The sequence below is a fragment of the Apodemus sylvaticus genome, chromosome X, assembly GCF_947179515.1.
Source record: "Apodemus sylvaticus chromosome X, mApoSyl1.1, whole genome shotgun sequence".
In the NCBI taxonomy this organism is placed as follows: Eukaryota; Metazoa; Chordata; class Mammalia; order Rodentia; family Muridae; genus Apodemus; species Apodemus sylvaticus.
In genome coordinates this window covers 56,908,191-56,927,066 of record NC_067495.1, presented here as the reverse complement: position 1 = coordinate 56,927,066, position 18,876 = coordinate 56,908,191, and the positions used below count along the sequence as shown (strand labels likewise).

At 39.0% G+C, this 18,876-nt stretch overlaps 1 protein-coding gene and 1 long non-coding RNA gene across 4 annotated transcripts in view; one reads left to right on the top strand and one right to left on the bottom strand.

The window, feature by feature from the left end:
- The window catches only part of Vsig4 (V-set and immunoglobulin domain containing 4), a 30,566-nt gene extending 21,453 nt beyond the window's left edge, over positions 1-9,113 (top strand). For all 3 annotated transcript variants that reach the window (XM_052170438.1, XM_052170437.1, XM_052170439.1), the window contains 3 exons: positions 6,298-6,402; positions 8,062-8,083; positions 8,408-9,113. In XM_052170438.1, the coding sequence (XP_052026398.1) occupies positions 6,298-6,402; positions 8,062-8,083; positions 8,408-8,470 (190 nt within the window). In that variant the 3' untranslated portion in view covers positions 8,471-9,113. The remainder of the gene's footprint in view (positions 1-6,297; positions 6,403-8,061; positions 8,084-8,407) is intronic.
- A 2,133-nt stretch (positions 9,114-11,246) lies between these two features.
- On the bottom strand, positions 11,247-15,139 carry LOC127675396 (uncharacterized). The gene is made up of 3 exons (XR_007975475.1): positions 15,026-15,139; positions 13,734-13,838; positions 11,247-12,120 (listed from the first exon to the last, which is right to left on the bottom strand). It is a non-coding gene; the product is annotated as an uncharacterized LOC127675396 (long non-coding RNA).
- Positions 15,140-18,876: the final 3,737 nt, after the last annotated feature.

The window sequence follows — 18,876 nt, the reverse complement described above, 5'->3', positions numbered from 1 at the left end:
TTATAACCTGCCACTTTGCTGAAGTTGTTTATCAGCTGTAGGAGCTCTCTAGTGGAGTTCTTTGGGTCACTTAGGTAGACGATCATGTCGTCTGCAAATAATGATAGTTTGACTTCTTCCTTTCCAATTTGTATCCCTTTGACCTCCTTATGTTGTCGAATTGCCCGAGCTAGTACCTCAAGTACAATATTGAAAAGATAAGGAGAAAGGGGGCAGCCTTGTCTGGTCCCTGATTTCAGTGGGATTGCTTCAAGTTTCTCTCCATTTAGTTTGATGCTGGCTACCGGTTTGCTGTATATTGCTTTTACTATGTTTAGGTATGGGCCTTGAATTCCTGTTCTCTCCAAGACTTTAAGCATGAAGGGATGCTGAATTTTGTCAAATGCTTTTTCAGCATCCAATGAAATGACCATGTGGTTTTGTTCTTTGAGTTTGTTTATGTAGTGGATTGTATTGATGGATTTCCGTATATTGAACCAACCCTGCATTCCTGGGATAAAGCCTACTTGATCATGGTGGATGATCGTTTTGATGTGTTCTTGGATTCGGTTGGCAAGAATTTTATTGAGTATTTTTGCATCGATGTTCATAAGGGAAATTGGTCTGAAGTTCTCTTTCTTTGTTGGATCTTTGTGTGGCTTTGGTATCAGCGTAATTGTGGCTTCGTAGAAGGAATTGGGTAGTGTTCCTTCTGTTTCTATTTTGTGGAATAGTTTGAAGAGTATTGGTGTTAACTCTTCTTTGAAGGTCTGGTAGAATTCTGCACTGAAGCCATCTGGTCCTGTGCTTTTTTTGGTTGGAAGACTTTCTATGACTCCTTCTATTTCTTTAGGCATTATGGGACTGTTTAGATGGTCTAGTTGGTCCTGATTTAATTTTGGTATTTGGTATCTGTCAAGGAAATTGTCCATTTCCTCCAGATTCTCCAGTTGTGTTGAGTATAGGCTCTTGTAGTAGGATCTGATGATTTTTTGGATTTCCTCAGTTTCCGTTGTTATATCTCCCTTTTCATTTCTAAGTTTGTTAATTTGGATACTTTCTCTGTGCCCTTTGGTCATTCTGGCTAAGGGTTTATCTATCTTGTTGATTTTCTCAAAGAACCAGCTCCTGGTATTGTTGATTTTTTGTATGGTTCTCTTTGTTTCTACTTGATTGATTTCGGCCCTGAGTTTGATGATTTCCTGCCTTCTACTCCTCCTGGGCGAAATAGCTTCTTTTTGTTCCAGGGCTTTCAGGTGTGTCATTAAGCTGGTAATGTATGCTCTCTCCATTTTCTTTTTGGAGGCACTCAGGGCTATGAGTTTTCCTCTTAGCACTGCTTTCATTGTGTCCCATAGATTTGGGTATGTTGTGTTTTCATTTTCATTGTGTTCTAAAAAGTCTTTAATTTCTTTCTTTATTTCTTCCTTGATCAAGGTATCATTGAGTAGAGTATTGTTCAGTTTCCACGTGTATGTGGGCTTTCTGTTGTTTCTGTTGCTATTGAAGACCACTTTTACTCCATAGTGATCAGATAGGAGGCATGGGATTAGTTCGATCTTCTTATATTTGTTGAGGTCTGTCTTGTGACCAATTATATGGTCGATTTTGGAGAAGGTACCATGAGGTGCTGAGAAAAAGGTATATTCTTTTGTTTTAGGATAGAATGTTCTATATATATCTGTTAAATCTAATTGGTCCAAAGCTTCAATTAGTTTCATTGTGTCCCTGTTTAGTTTCTGTTTTCCTGATCGGTCCATTGAGGAAAGTGCAGTGTTGAAGTCACCCACAATTATTGTGTTAGGTGCAATGTGTGCTTTTAGTTTTAATAAAGTTTCTTTTACAAAAGAGGGTGCCCTTACATTTGGGGCATAGATGTTCAGGATTGTCAGTTCTTCTTTTTGTATTTTTCCTTTGACCAGCAAGAAGTGTCCCTCAGGGTCTCTTTTGATGACTTTGGGTTGAAAGTCAATTTTATCTGATATTAAAATGGCTACTCCAGCTTGTTTCCTGAGACCATTTGCTTGTAAAATTGTCTTCCAGCCTTTTACTCTAAGGTAGTGTTTGTCTTTGACCCTGAGGTGTGTTTCCTGTAAGCAGCAAAATGTAGGGTCCTGTTTACGTATCCATTCAGTTAGTCTGTGTCTTTTTATTGGGGTATTAAGTCCATTGATGTTAAGAGATATTAAGGAATAGTGATTGTTACTTCCTATCATTTTTGACGTTATTTTTTAAATTTGAATGCTTAACTTCTTTTGGGTTTGATGAAAGGTTACTATCTTGCTTTTTCCAGGGTGAAGTTTCCCTCCTTGTATTGGTGTTGTCCTCCTATTATCCTTTTTAGGGCCGGGTTTGTGGATAGATATTGGGTAAACTTGGTTTTGTCATGAAATATCTTAGTTTCTCCATCTATGGTGATTGAGAGTTTTGCTGGATATAGTAGTTTTGGTTGGCATTTGTGTTCTCTTAGAGTCTGCATGAGATCTGCCCAGGACCTTCTAGCCTTCATAGTCTCAGGTGAAAAGTCTGCTGTGATTCTGATAGGTCTTCCTTTATATGTTACTTGGCCTTTTTCTCTTACTGCCTTTAGTATTCTTTCTTTGTTTAGAACATTTGGTGTTTTGATTATTATGTGACGGGAAGTATTTCTGTTCTGGTCCAGTCTGTTTGGAGTTCTGTAGGCTTCTTGTATATTCATGGGCATCTCTCTCTTTAGGTTAGGGAAGTTTTCTTCCATAATTTTATTGAAGATATTTGCTGGCCCTTTAAGTTGTAAATCTTCACTCTCCTCTATGCCTATAATCCTTAGGTTTGGTCTTCTCATTGTGTCCTGGATTTCCTGGATATTTTGGGTTACAAGCTTTTTGCATTTTGCATTTTCTTTAACTGTTGAGTCCATGGTTTCTATGGAATCTTCAGCATCTGAGATTCTTTCTTCTATCTCTTGTATTCTGTTGTTGATATTTGTATCTCTGTCCCCTGATTTCTTCCCAAGGCTTTCTATCTCCAAAGTTGTCTCCCTTTGAGTTTTCTTAGTTGTTTCTACTTCTGATTTTAGATCCTGGATGGTTTTGCTTAGCTCCTTCACTTGCATGTTTGTGTTTTCCTGTAATTCTTTAAGAGATTTTTGTGTTTTCTCTTTCATGAGCTCAGCCTGTTGACCAAAGATCTCCTGTATTTCTTTAAGAGATTTTTGTGTTTCGTCTTTCATGACCTCAGCCTGTTGAGCAAAGTTCTCCTGTATTTCTTTAAGTGTTTTTTGCATTTCCTCCTTGTTGGCTTTTGTATTCTCCTGGATTTCTTTCAATGATTTTTGTGTTTCCCTTGCAAGGGCTTCTACCTTTTGATCCATTGTCTCCTGAATTTCTTTATGTATGACCTTCATGTGTTCCTGTACCAGCATCATGACCAGTGATTTTAAATCCAAATCTTGTTTTACTGGTGTGATGGGGTATCCAGGACATGTTGGTAGAGGAGAATTGGGTTCAGATGTTGCCATATTGCCTTGATTTCTGTTAGTGACGTTCCTGCGTTTGCCTTTTGCCATCTAGATCTCACTGGTGTTAGTTTATCTTGTCAGTGCTGGACTCACCAGTGCAAGCTGCCCCTTCCCAGTTGGCCTCTGGTGCACAGCTTACCTCCTGCACTGCTTGTAGACAGTGTGCTGCTGCCCAGGCTGTTCAGATCCCAAAGCAGGCACCTGAAGGCTCCCGCTGGGGCCCGCTGGATTCACTGGAGCACACTGACTTCTCCCAGCTGGCCGCCCGGAAGCCCAGCTAGCCACTTGCAGGACTTGGAGATGTAATGCTGCCGCCCAGACTGATCTGGATCCGGAAGCGGAGAGAGTAGAGCTAAGGGCTTCTGCCTGAGGCCTTGCCCCAGATTGTGTCTGTGGAGCAGATGGAGTCCGTGTGCACTCCCAGGGAGTGCCGACGGTGTATGCTAGTGTGACCTCCCCTGAGTTCCGCTCACTCCGCTGGGCAGCCGAACTGCCAACCGGGCTATCGCACACAAGGTTAGCCTGGCCGCCCAGTCCCTGAGTCCAGGCAAAAGCCTGGGAGGCCAAGGTCCGAGCAAAGTTCCCCTATGGCTTTGACTGTTAATTGGGTTTGCCAGGTGACTAGGATGGCGGGCGTGTGCGCCCGCGCTCCCTGAAAGCGCCGGGAGAGTCTGCTTTGCTAACAATCACCTGGGCGGGTTGACTCACAGATGGCCCACCAAGCCGCCCAGTTCTTGGGGTCAGTCCTGTGCCTTTTGGGGCCTGGACCCCCGCTTTGTTAGCCCTAGGCTATGCCTGTTACAGGTCTGCCCGCCTGAGCTCTCTGTTGTCCTGCAGGCAAAATGGCGGCGGCGCGCTCGCAGGCCTGGGCAAAAAACCTCCTGGTTGGGTTGGCACCCCGATGGCCCCCCGACCCGCCCAGGGCCTGGGTGCAGGCCAACGCCCGTCGGGCTCAGACCACCGCGGTGTTGGCCTTGGATTATGTTTGTGTACCTCAATCTGTCCGATTCCTGGAGTACGGAACCAAGATGGATCCTCCTCTCCTGACTGGTGGGAGGCCGAGTTCTGAAGTGGCCTCCGTGCAGGAAAGGCGCCGCACAACTGCAGCTGCTTGCTGTCCGGCTGGTCAGCGAAGGTCAGTGGTCGTGGGCGCAGGGCCTAACTGGTCCCTGTGACGCCTTGGTTCCACTGCTGATGGCCCTTCAGCTGGAGCAGCCACTGCTGCCGCTGCTGCCGCCGCCGCCGCCGCCCGAATCTTTTCAGGACCCAACTTTTATTCATTTATTTGGCTGGCTTTTTAAATTACTAAACTTTTACTGAAAATAATAATAATAATAATAATAATAATGAATTATTAATAATATGTAGCTAGATTAATATTTAAAATTTGAAAAGATATGCATACTTCACAACCATAATTCCTGCTGCCTAATTCTCACCAAAATACTTATTTTCCTAGTCACTATTGCCAAGTGTTAGTTTAAGCTATTTTGTACTCTTATAAAGAAATAAAATAATGCTTCTTTTTCTCAGGGTGTTTGTCAGAGTCAGTGGTAGTCTCATATGATTATATACATATATATTATATGCAAATATATTTCCATTGCTAGGTAATTGGTGTATGTATATATGTTTAACAATACATTCATTTATTTTATTCTTGAATGTTAACTACAAAACTTCCTATTTTGACCATATTAATAATTCTTGGATAAACAATATTGCATTATTGAAACATTATATAGCACTAGCTGTCCATGAACCAGCTATGTAGAGGAGTCTAAACTCAGACTCTCCCTCCCAAATGCCATGATTAAACAGGTACACCACAATTTCCACTAAATTTTGTATTTTAAAAAATATTATATAAGCATTCAATACTTTTAGTACAATTTCTTTATTCTTGATAAGTTCATATGTGTATAAAATGAAATGTGACCATATATACCTCTCATTTCTCTTTTCCAATTCCAACAAATACTCTACAACCTTCTTTCCCCTAATTTCATGACTTCTTTTAGATAACTTACTAAAGGTTATGTGTTTGGAGCCATCCAGTGGGAGTATGGGAAACCTCTCAGTGGGATCACACTGACAGAAGAATGAACTTCTCTCCTCCAGAAGCTATCAATTGTCAGTAGCTCTTCAATAAGGTGTATGACCTGAAGATCACCTCTACTATCTGTGGTTTGATCTTATGTCCATCTTGAGCATGTAATCCCAGCTACTATAAATCCATGGATGCAATATCCCTTTCATGTCCATAAAACAGCATTTCAACATACTTCTCATTGTCTGGCTCTTAACCTTTCTCTTTTATGATGTTCTCTAAACCCCCTTCCCCTACCCCCTCTCTATGTGATAACTAAGATATACCATTTTCCAATGAGCACCCAGTCTCTTCTCCGCACTTTTACCAGTTACGCATTTCTAGATTGATTGCTATCCAATGAAAAATAAGCTTCTCTGTCCAATATTGAGAGAAGCTATGGCTATGGGTATAAGTATAAATTTTCAAATAACAAATTGACTATTTATAAAAACAAAGCAAGTTCTATTCTACTGTCTACGACAGTCCCAGCCATGTATTTTGACCAGGATTACAGTAATAGGTATGATATTCCATCCTGCAGAGTAGTTCTCAATTCCAATCAGAAAGCTGTTAGTTATCCTATAATGGTCTTTCTACTATCATACCCGAAGCACATCCTGCCTGGTATGTTGGTATTATGACACGCAAGGTCCATCCAGCAGTGAATAAGACCACTGACTGTTATAATATTTAAGCAAAAAGCACTTAGTCTTATTTTATCTTTTAGGAAGGAACCTGCCAATCTTTGCCATAATCTTCATCATCTCCCTTTGCTGCATAGTAGCTATCACCATACCTTATATCATGTTCCGCCGCAAGACATTCCAACAAGGTAAGTGATAAGTAAGTGATAAGGGTTGGGTTTTTCCTTGTTCATTCTTTTCAATATTACATTGGTCAACATCCTGATGATGGTCTATGTCTAACATTCCAATGAGCTTGAAGACCAGTTTAAAAGTAATGATAGAGATAAAAAGAGATGGATGTTAATTGTCCCTGCAAACAATGATGTAAGATTTATGGAACAGAATATAAAAGTTCAGTGTACCCAACCAAGTACAATTATCTTTGTAAGTCACATTATAAGAATGCAAGAGAAGCTCCCCTCGTTTCTTGGCATTTATGTGTGGATTTCCAGGTTGAAGCATAGAAGTTATCAATAGCACACATAGCAGAAAGAGTAATGATCCAAAATTAAAAGAAGAAAATATTGAACAAAAACTGAAGAGAAGTCAAAGCTGGAATAATCAACAAAGTCTTTCAGAAGGTCTGAGTAGAACTAGGTCATATTAAATGAAAGCAATGTGTGAAGGAACAGTATTCCAGGAAAGTGAATCCACGTGAAGGTATGTACAAAGGTCTAAATTGCAAATGAGTGTGGATTATCATAAAGAAAAATGATAACAAAATACAGGGGAGAATAAAAGTTCCTTTCTAATTATAGCAGGTTTTAAATTCCAGCCTAAAGAATTTCTTCACTGGGCTCTGCAACATTTCTAAGATTAACAATTGTTTTCATCAGGGAAATGGCATGATGAAGAAACTATTGTCAAAGTTATTTACTGAGTATGGAAAACACAGGGTTGAGGGATATTGGAATGTTTGTTTCTAAGTCTACCTTCTTTTTAAGAGAGATAGCTTCAGTGCAGTAATTCAATTTAGTCTGGAGTTACTGAGAATAGTTTGTATTATAGGCTCTGATTACATGAAGACAAAAAGAACAGATGTGATGTACTGAATTTCCCAATCAGTGGGGAAGACAAAACATGGGAATACTTTGCATTGTTAGCTTCTTGTAATTTAGTGCATGAATTTCTAGTTGCTACTCTGTAAGATTATAATCATCTATATGGCAGATTGAGATATCAAAAAATGGCCATCTTTGTGCCAAGCTTATCCTATGGAATTAGAGGACAGTTCTCCATAGACACTAAGGAGCAATGATTATCTAATTAGAGCCCTTTTAGCTTTAAGATTTTATGTAGTTATATGTTATTAATTCAATGAAACCTCAACTTTTCCATATATGATATATATGTAACAGCAGGTTAATAATAGGTGAACATTAGTGCATTTGAAAATGGGTGGGGCTATGGTCCCTGACATGAAACCAAATTCAATTCATTTTTCCTGAGCTGTGACTGGGCAGTCAAGTTTCCCACAGAATTTTCTGAGAATCTTTGATGTCTACTGGGTGAAGAGCAGGTCTAGCATTCCCCCTTTATCAACATTAAGCAACATCTTAGGCCTGGTGTTCTGAGTCAGAAATGCCAAAGGGGGTGGAAATCAAGCATGTATACCTTCCACTTCTCCAACAAATCTACATCTCTGTATTTCAACTCATGACAAAAACACTCCCAATATTAAAAAGATGATGCTTAGAATTCTCTTCTGTTTCCTCCCTCATCTTTGAACATATACTCAGATTTCATGATTAGATCTGGTACACTCTCCATATAAGTTTCTGACATGAATCTTCCTTACTTTTTAGAGTATGTCTATGGAGTGAGCAGGTAAGTTGCCATCTCCTTTTTCTAACTTATTAACCATTACATGCCCTCAATTCTGTTGGCCATTGGCAGAAAACCTGGAAACTAATCCTAACAGAATCTTTCAGGGTCAGAAAATATTTCACCCGCTCAGATAAAAGTCCTCATATTGTGCCCTAGATCAGTGAACACACAAGATGATTTAAGTATACCAACTTTCTGTTCTCACAATCCCTGTCTAGCAGGATCCTGAGATTCAGTGAATAAGAACATAGGTGGTGGAATGCTAGAAAACCAGGATCTAAGCCCTAAAATCTTTCTCATGGGTAACTGGGTCTTGTTTCCTAGGGTGTTTTCCAGGGAGACAAGCAACTCTCAAGAAACCACAAGGGTGACTACCATTGCAAGTGAGTACTTCAATAATGAACCAGATTCCCAGGCTCTGATCAATGACTACTCTGATGATCCTTGCCTCAGCAAATAACCACCAGATCAATGATGACTACTCCTGCCTGCTGAACACAGTTCCCAGAAACTAAGAAGTTCTTGCTACTGAAGAAAATAACATCTGCTAAAATGCCCCCATTAAGTCAAGGTCTACTGGCATAATTATCTGTGACTTATTCCGTTCTTGCCTTCAACTGGCTTTCACCCTGGCTTCCTCTCTTCCTAGAAAACCTGAAGTATCTATCAAGTCTACCAATCCTGGGGCCATTGAGAAGTCCTGGGTTTGGCTAAGAATATACTATGTGCACCTTAGAAATCTAGATTCTGGGCTTGGCCCAGGATACCTTTCTTTCTGGGGCCTTCACAACTCCTCTCCAAACACCAGAGAAATTCCATAGCAGTAGAAGTTCTTTATTATGCCTCCAGGCATCACCAGAAGAAATAAAATCAGATGAGTCTCAGTCCTACCAACTCAGGCAAACACCTAACCAGGATTACTTCCCTTTCTCTGGGGCCAGATGACTTTTAATTGATATTACTATTGCTACACTATGAATCTAATGCACTGTATTCTTTGATGTTAATAAATGTTTAACCATGACAGCAACTTCAGTTGTATTGGTCTTCTCTCAATGCATGGTAGGACCTATCCAAAATTATTAAAATGAAACTAAAATGGTAAGAACCCCTAGGAATATAGATCACACACTTTGCTTCTCTCTCTCTCTCTCTCTCTCTCTCTCTCTCTCTCTCTCTCTCTCTCTCTCTCTCTCTCTCTTTGTGTGTGTGTGTGTGTGCACGTGCGTGCGTGCGTGCGTGTGTGTGTGTGTGTGTGTGTGTGTGTGTGTGTGTGTGTGTGTGGTGTGTTACAGGAAATTTAACCCAGGGTTAATCAGCTACTATCCCACTGAACTAAACTATTGTACTATATTTACTTCTTATCTTGATGATATCACACTAACCTATCCAGTCTTGCCTTTATTTCACCCTCTAAAGTAGATATAGGTTTTGAACTTGCCACCTGCCTTAGTCTCCCAAGTAATTGGAATGATAGGTCTGTAACACTAAGCCAAGCTTTAGTCTTTGTTGTTGTCTGTTTCTTGGTTGGTCTTTCACCTTTCGAGTCATACCACTTCCCTTCTCATACCATGGATAGCCCTATCTAAAGCAAATCAATTGTTGCTTAAACAGTATTCTATATAACATTCATTCTCCATTCCATCTTTCTTTCAGCTCTGCTTTGTGACTCTTCTCAGGGCAACAGAAATTTTGTCAAGAAGCATCTCTTCTTTATCAAAGCACTATGAATGTATACAGACTTTGAAAAGACAGAAACTACTTCATATGTACATTCATAGTGCTTTGAGAACAAACAGGAGGGGAAGGGAAAGGAGAGAAGGAACTCTTTATGTATTTTGGAATGAAACTCTCTTGTAAAGAAATTGTTTGGGGCCGGATTTGCATTGCTTCCTTTCCCCCATGTATTTAATGTCAAATCAGTTTCCTTATGTCTCATGAGAACTACCATGTTGCCTATGAAAGTATGTATGAATACCTATGAATTCCTACTTTCTCAGATCAGGTTTCAACAAGAGGTATTCCCACTTTGAAATGGCTGCAAAAGTCAAAATAGTACATAAACATGATTGACAGTTCTCCCTATTTCACCCCCACTGATGTTGCCAAGTCCATGATAAAAACCTCAGCATTTTCTTCTTTGAAAACTGCTAGCTATACATAATTAGTGACAGAGACGACTTCTTCTTCTCCACCTCACTTACACGCCTCCAAAACCTGGGTCCCACCCAGTAGAAACCTCAGCTTCCTTCATGAAACAGCTGTGAGTCCAGCCCTGCAAGTCCTGAAAACGATATATATCTTATTTTGCTCTTTAGAATTAACCCCTGGGCTTGAGGAGAGACTGTTTATTGAAATTGCCCTAGTAAAGTGAGTCACAAATTCAGGGAACCCCCCTACACTAGAACCACCAGGTATGTCTCCTATTCCTGCATGTGAAAATGTTTACAGATTGCTTATCTGAGCATTCACATACCACAAGTTGGGAAATGAAGCCCAGAAAGAAATGATGGTTTGCCAAAAGAAACATACATCAAGTCAATGGCAGAACGAAAACTGGAAGTTTAGCATGGAGTTTTAGCAGTATATCTTCTGAAGATGGTCTTTGCCCCTAAAGTACAAAGTTTTTCCATGCAAGTCATCCCTAGATAGAGATGCACCCCTCAGACAATTCTGAGAAAAACTGAAGTAACAACATGGCTCTTGTTATTTAGGTCACTTATTGGTGGGTAAAATATTGAAGAATGAAAGTAGGTATCTCTAGAACCAAAGGAGGATATGGAATTTCTCTAAAGAAGCTTGCCAAAACATATGTTATGAAATGTTAGATTCTGGAGAGAGATACTGGAGATGCTTCATTCTATAGTGCTGTATTAGAGGTTTATCCCAGTGCATCATTAGAATATTAAAGGCCCAGAAAATTCTATTTTAAGAGACCTGTGTAAACCAATAATTCCAAAATTTATTTCCCTCTGAGTTTTTTTTTCTTTTTGCCCTCCTGCCCCAGACCTAAATCTTATTTCTCAGAGGAAAAAAATCTATTTTGGTTACCACCATCTATAGTATTGTAATAGCCACAGTTTGATTTATTTTTTTTTCACAAAAGCCTGGTTGGTATTTGATCTGTATAGCAAAAGGTTACAGACTAGTAAAAAAAAATCAATTAACTGGTAAACCTTTATTAAATAATTAAAATGTTGTACAATGGTAGGAGAGACAGCATTCAAGCAAGTATAATAAGCTCTAGACTCTTACAATAAAATAGGAAATTCAAGAACAAACCCTGGAAAAATTCATTGACAACTTTAGAAGATATATTTAGTGGTAGGACATAAAAGAGCACATACTAGTATGTGGTTAGGCAATGAGTAAAGAAAAGTATAGGTTAATTTTCAATAGTGCCAAGAGAAATTGGAATTTGGTAAGGTCTGAAAGTCCAGTGAAGAGAAATAAGAAGGCTGTTTTAAAGAGGATAAAAGCAAAGAGGAAAAGAGAAAATGTAGGTAAGGCTAATAATATGTCCTCCGAAGGGCAGACAGTGGGTATTTATTTCCTACTTTCTCAAAGAATTTGTGATGCTTGTATGTCCTGGCTGCAAGAAGAGGAATGGGAAACAAGACATTAATAATAAATCAAATAATACTCTCATTCTCAGTATCCCTTATGCATTTTCAAGACCACTGTGCAGTCCATGGCATTTTCAGAATGTATACAGAAGCATACCAGACTTGTAGGCCCCAGAGCTGCATCGTTTCTACTCTAATGTCCTCTGAATAAATGCTATAGTTCCCTCAAAGCCATGCAATAACTCCAGAGTGCTTCATGTTTCATAAACATTCATATATAGCCAGCAGGTTATTTGCTCTGTCCTGGACCCGGAGCTGATAGGCATGAGCCACACTTGGGGTATTTGACAAACTGACACTCTACCACACAGAGTGTCCAACTCAGCTTGTCAAATACACGGAGCGTGACACTGCAGAAGTCCAGATCAGGAGCCTCCACTGGGCAGCAAGAACATGCTGGAAGATGTGCACCTGGAAAGAGAAAAAATAGGGTAATTATGTCTTACCCTGAGCGTGAGACAAATGGCAGACACTAATGTGACCAGCTAAGACACCAAAAGAGGAAAGTGAACAAAATAGGCTAAGGCTCCAAACCAAAAGACGGATCCTGAGGCCCAAACCTCACTTAACTCTTCTATTCAGCTGAAACAGGGAAATTTTGTCATTCTGCCGACAGGATGTGAAAAACCTCAGAGACAATATCTGTGCTCCATTCTCCTATCAACATCTTTTATGCTAGGTTTATCCCAATTATGTACCTAGATGTTGATTTTTACAACTGGACTTGAATTCTACCTCTACCATTAACTAGCTTAACACCTTAAATAAATGATTTTATGCCCCTGAAGCCTAGTTTTTTATAGCTACAAAAATGTGTATGAAATCAGTGCGAGAATGCATATGAAGCCATTTATTTGGTATTTCTTACCTAACAAATGCTCAAAAATTGGGGCTATAGCCAGGTATGATAGTACATGGGTGAATATGAGCTTTCATAGACAGAGGTAGGAGAACCTCAGATTTATAGTCAATTTGGGCTGTGTAATCTGACCCTTTCCCAAACAAAAAAGAAAACAATTAAGGTCTAGGGATAAAACTCAGTGGCAGAATATTTACCTGAAATGTACAATATTCTGTATTTGATACCCTGTACATAAAGAAAAAAGACTAAAATGTGTTTTAAAATGAAAATAAACAAATAAGATAGATACTAACAAGGGAAAAGATTGATAATTTAGTTAACAGAATCAAAACAGTAATTTCTTCTGGCCTTTGCCAACTTTGTATAACTTGGTTGCCTTTTTTCATAAATAGTAAAGAATTAATACTATTAAAATGCCTTTATAAGTCATCTAGTTTTACCCCATTCAAGATTATAAATGAGAAAATGAAGTCTGGTGTTTAGGGAAAGACTTTCAAAAGGTCATAAAATAAGTTGTTTACAGTTTGGGAGTTATATCATCCATCAGCTCATTGTGTCCCTTGGCTGTCCACCCCACCACTTTTTCTTGTCTGCCTTTTATATTCCCCTGAAAAAAGGGAGAGGAACAGTGACAAAGAGGAAAACAGGCAGTGGATTTTGCAGGGCAGCATTAGGATGTTTGAACTCATAGCTACCAGGGCAGCTGCCAGAAGAGCCAATCCATCTCAATTTATTTGATATTTTGTTTAGCATCATGATCCTGTTACTCAAAATGCTTGGCAGTATCAAATTTTGTCCTTGCCAGGTCTAAAGTTTTCTTAGGCTTCAATTGTCTTCTCTAGAAATGAAGACAGAAGTCTTACATCTCAAGGTGCTTGGAAAATGTTGGATGAGATTTCCAGAGCTTTTTATAAGGGTGCTTAAAGAGACCTTATTTCAATCTCTGGAGCTAGTAAAAGCCAAGGAAAGTGATGAAAAGAGAAAGGAGTAATGGACTATTGGTTTTGGCTTTTCTGTCTCCATCTCTGCTTATCACCTGATGTAAGAAGAGCTAGACACTTTAGAGGTATCTGTGGCCTCTCATTGTCCTATCTGATCTTATATGCCCCAAGAGGACTGGAAAAGCACTATGAAAGGGGCTAAACAGTCCTAGTGCACTGACTTAAAAGATTATTATAAATACTGTTTTCCAGGATTGATGGATGAGTCCGTCCTTAAGCTGGATATGGGTCTGTTTCATTTTCATTCTTCATGTTCCAGTTCACATCTATTCAGAGGAATACATAGAAGAAAAGCAAGTTTAGTTGATTATGATTAGTCAGAAACAGAATGAAGACATAGATGGCTACATGGGGTGATAATTGGAGGACTCCATACTCATTATTCTGGTTTGAAATAGCATCATTTATTCCCACAAGAGTGCAAAGTCTTCCATTAAATAGCTCCACAAAGCTGCTACTAATAAGAACTAGAGTAGTCAGTCTTCATGAAGGAAATTGGAAGATATAAGTATGGTAAAAGAGGTGTAAGATTTTACAAAAAAAATCTATAAATGTCCAGAATAAGCTACATATCAGAAAGAATATTTGGTGATAAAAAAGCACTCAGAATCATGTCCAAATATCCATATTTCTTCCAACATAAGGAGAGTCACCTGCCTCAGTTGCAGGATACCCATTATTTCTTGGTATCTCAGTCCTCCTAAAGCAAAAGGAAAAGAGTACTGGCCTGAGCTTAGCCTAAGCTCTGATACAGGGTTTCTGTGTGGCCTTGGTAAACTACCTTTTCCTCTCTCTGGACCTCTGTTCCTCACATATATATTTGTTCTCTTTCTACTTCAAAACTTTATTTTATGTGATTTTTAAATTCTGAAATTGGAGTCATGACTTATGATACTAGAAAAAAAAGAACCTTTCATCTGTCATTCACACCCTTCAGACCACCAGCAGTTTTCTAAGAGATATTTAGTTTCTGCCTAGAGGTATAAATTCAAGCAGTAGTCTCATCTCGTTTCCCAACCAAAGGTTGGTAACCTTCAAAATAAGAGACAAAGAGACTAAGACATTAGACAGCATCTCACTTTGTCTTTCTCTTCTCAGCAAAAGAGACTCAAACACTGAGAGCTAGACTGCAGAAACAACTCATCCCAAGAAAAGTAACAGATAGAGGACAAAATTAAAAATGCTATTTAGAACTCCTAACTCCTGGCTCTGATGAGCATTTAACTTCTACATGACTATCTTCTAAAAGTCATCATTTGTTAGAAATTGTTGTGTCCCTTCTCTCTATCACATGCTCTAGGATAGAAAGCCAATAGAAAACTTCATCAGTCTTATCTTTGACCCTTTATCAACAACTAGGATCTGAGAGTCAGTTAGGCATATCCAGAACACTGTTAACTGTTGTGGGCACTGTTTCAGCATGGGAATCTAAGAAATCAAGTAGATACTATACCTGTTGTTGAAGTGTTGCCTTTGTCTTGGATGGGACGAACTATAGAGGCCACAGAAAGCTGAGTTTTATGTTGTGAGCAGGAAGGTCACATGTTCTGAAGGACTCTTGGTGTCATGAAGAGGAAACAGAAATGAGGAAGATAAAGTTGAGGCTAACCAACGGAAATCTGGGTACAAAATGACAAAACAGAGCTATTGTGAAAGGAGTAGTTGCTAATGCAGCAAGAGTCCCTACTGCTCTATCTCCACCCATTCTCAACCAACCTCCAAAAACACTGACTTCCCATGCTACAGAGTGGGAAATCAGGAAGTTACAAGTTGCCTTTGGGTTCTGCCCATGAAGCAAGGAAGTTTCCCTAGAGCAATTGAGGAAATCTTCAAATATTGGAGCTATGTTACCTAATGAAAATATATTGTCAAAATGTAAAAATGGAAGCAAATTTGTGGCAAATCTGAAATTTGATACTCCAGCATTTCTATCAAACCTATGTTGAATCTTTATTCTGTGAACATGCCTTCTGGTCCTGGAACAGCACTTTGTGACTTCTCTTATGACAAACAGAATCAGCTACATAATTGCCAAGGCCTAGCACAAACTAAATATAATAAATTCACTCCCAACTCCTTTTAAAAACAAGCTAGTTTTCTTCAGGGCATGACTATTCTTCCCATGATTCTAGATCCCCAAATACAGAAAAATTTAAAAAGATTAACGAATAGAGAATGTAGAAGCGTTTGGTTCTTTATCTCCAGAAATAGGAGTTCCTGCTTACTCCATCTTTGCAACAGTACCTTTGTGGAAGTTAATACCAGGCCACATCTAGATGGGAACCAACCCAGCATATCCCTGAGTTCATCACAAAGGGGCAGTTCTCCTGAGAAGCCAGCACCTACTGAGCCATCTTGAAGATGATCTAATTTAGGATGTGTCTGTCCACTATAGAAGTAACTGAGCTCTCAACATCAGAGCTAAACCTCTCAACACTAACTGGAATGTTTTTCCAGTATGCAGCTTGATCTGAAGGTATTAAGAATTGTTGATAGTGTCTTGTTCCCTCCCTGTGAAGGCTCAGAGAGTCTGCATTCTCACTCTGAGTACCATACCACAGGGGCACAAGCCACATTCTAAGTAAGTTATTGTAGTGAATATGCTGGTTAGACTCTGACACAAGGGGTGGGTGGGAGGACAGGGGGAGAGAAGGGGGCTTACGGGACTTTCGGGGAGTGGGGGGACTAGAAAAGGGGAAATCATTTGAAATGCAAATAAAAAATATATCGAAAAAAACTGCTTGTCTAAGCAAACAACACCAGGAACTAATGGGGTAGGCAGAATTTTCATGGAATTATTGCTCTAGATGTTAGGATGATTTAAAATGTATTTCATTAACCACAGAGAAGGAAAGAAGGTAACTAAAATAAAAGATAATTATACATCCTTAAGTCAATGTGACCTTCAGGATGACAAAGGGAACTAAAGAATTTGGGAAGACAATGAGGTAATTGTATGCTAAAGCTCCGTGTTTACAATCCCAGGGAAGTCTTCATTCTCAATCCAACCAGAAAGATGATGGCCTCCTATTTAGGTCCTTCAACCTTGAATTCCAACAACATAAAGGCTAAAAGATGGTAGCAGATCCTGTGATGTTTTCAAATTCTACTTGAAATAAGATTAAATATTTGCAGTGCTTGAATTATAACCTTCAACCTAAACAAGTGGAAATAAGAACCTGGGTAATATTCAAGCTTTTGTAAATCTGTTCATGCCATATAAAGGTTTGTAAATTCGAATTCGATCAAAAAGAGCCCATCCTAAGACTTAGCAGTGTGATGACTTAGTCTCAACTCTGTTTTTGTTTTTCTCTAAACAGTGAGGTGGGAGTCATTGTGCTCAGCCTCTCCAACTCGAGCATTCCAAGGTTGCTTTATTAATGACAGTATCCTTGATTCTCTTTATTCATTGTATACTCTATTGCCATTACAGTTCCTAAGATACTGAGGATACCCTACAATAAGGATCAATTCACGTTAACACTATTTTGCAAATAACTTCCTTTCATCAAAATAATTTATTAACTTAGGCCCTGAAACTAATGTCTCCAGATTTGGGGTTCAAGAATGATTTGACTCCAGTTTCTTTTGGGTTTCTGATTAAGTTTTGAAGTAGAAGGAAAGCAATAAAGCAGTTTTCTAAGAAAGGAATATGTTCAACTAATTCTGGAAAAATGAAGTTCAGCAATTCATTCCTTTTATATGCCCCCAGTTAAAATATTCTAGTAGCTATTCTGTCTTTTTTTTTCCCTTGTAGTGTTGACGATTAATGCCCAGGTTTCTCACATGCTTAAAAATGCTCAAACTGTTTGCGCTACATTCCCATCCATCTCCACTGATTTTTAAACAAGAATCTTCTGGAGACAATGGCTCTACTAAAGGAATAATTAATGGTGTCCATTTTCAGCACCATAGAAGGTCCAGGAAAGATACTACTAGGGGACGAATAGGTTAAAAACAAAAAGCCATCTATAACAAGAATGTAAATTAGGAAAAAGGGTACTGAAGGCCTGAGAGTTCCTCTTATTCCACAAGCACAAAATATATTGGTTAGAACCAAACTTGCAACAACAGTACAAAAGGGCAGTAAATATTTTTGTGAGACAAAGTCTCCCTTTAAATCTCAGTCTTTCAGAACCTTTATCAGACTAACCTTAAATTCAAACAGCAGCAATCTCCTGCCTCAGACACACAAATGCTAGGATTACTTGGATATGTCACCACACCCAGTGAAGGTGTCCTCATTTATTATGCTTGTCGTCCACACTTTTTCAGAGCAGTGAACAGTCAAGCAGATTCCTATTTGAGATTCTTTCCTCCGTAGCTGTGTTTGGGAAGAAAGGAAAATGAGGAAAAAAGAGAGGACAGTAAGAAGGAGAATTTACTCAATGTTCTTCCCCAGTTTCTTTTCTATTAGTTTCAGTGTATCTGGTTTTATGTGGAGTTGAGCTTAGTACAAGGAGATAAAATTGGATCAATTCGCATTCTTCTGCATGCTGACCTCCAGTTGAACCAGCACCATTTGTTGAAAAGGCTATCTTTTTTGCACTGGATGGTTTCAGCTCCTTTGTCAAAGATCAAGTGACCATACATGTATGGGTTCATTTCTGGATCTTCAATCCTAGTCCATTGATCTGCCTGCCTGTCACTATACCAATACCATGCAGTTTTTAACACTATTGCTCTGTAGTACTGCTTGAGGTCTGGGATACTGATTCCCCCAGAAGTTCTTTTACTGTTGAGAATAGTTTTAGCTATCCTGGGTTTTTTTGTTATTCCAGATAAATTTGAAAATTGTTCTTTCTAACTCTATGAAGAACTGAGTTGGAATTTTTATGAGGATTGCATTGAATCTATAAATTGCTTTTGGCAAGATGGTCAATTTTACTATATTAATCCTGCCTATCCACGAACATGGAAGGTTTTTTTTCCATTTTCTGAGGTCTTCTTCAATTTCCTTCTTCAGAGACAAGAAGTTCTTGTCATACAGATCTTTCACTTGTTTGGTTAGAGTCACACCAAGATACTTTATATTGTTTGTGGCTATTGTGAAAAATGTCATTTCCCTAATTTTTTTCTCAGCCCACTTATCCTTTGAATATAGGAAGGCTACTTATTTGCTTGAGTTGATTTTATAACCAGCCACTTTGCTGAAGTTGTTTGGACATATACCCAGAGGATTCCCTGGCATGTAATAAGGACACATGCTCCACTATATTCATAGCAGCCTTATTTATAATAGCCAAAAGCTGGAAAGAACCCAGATGTCCCTCAATGGAGGAATGGATACAGAAAATGTGGTAT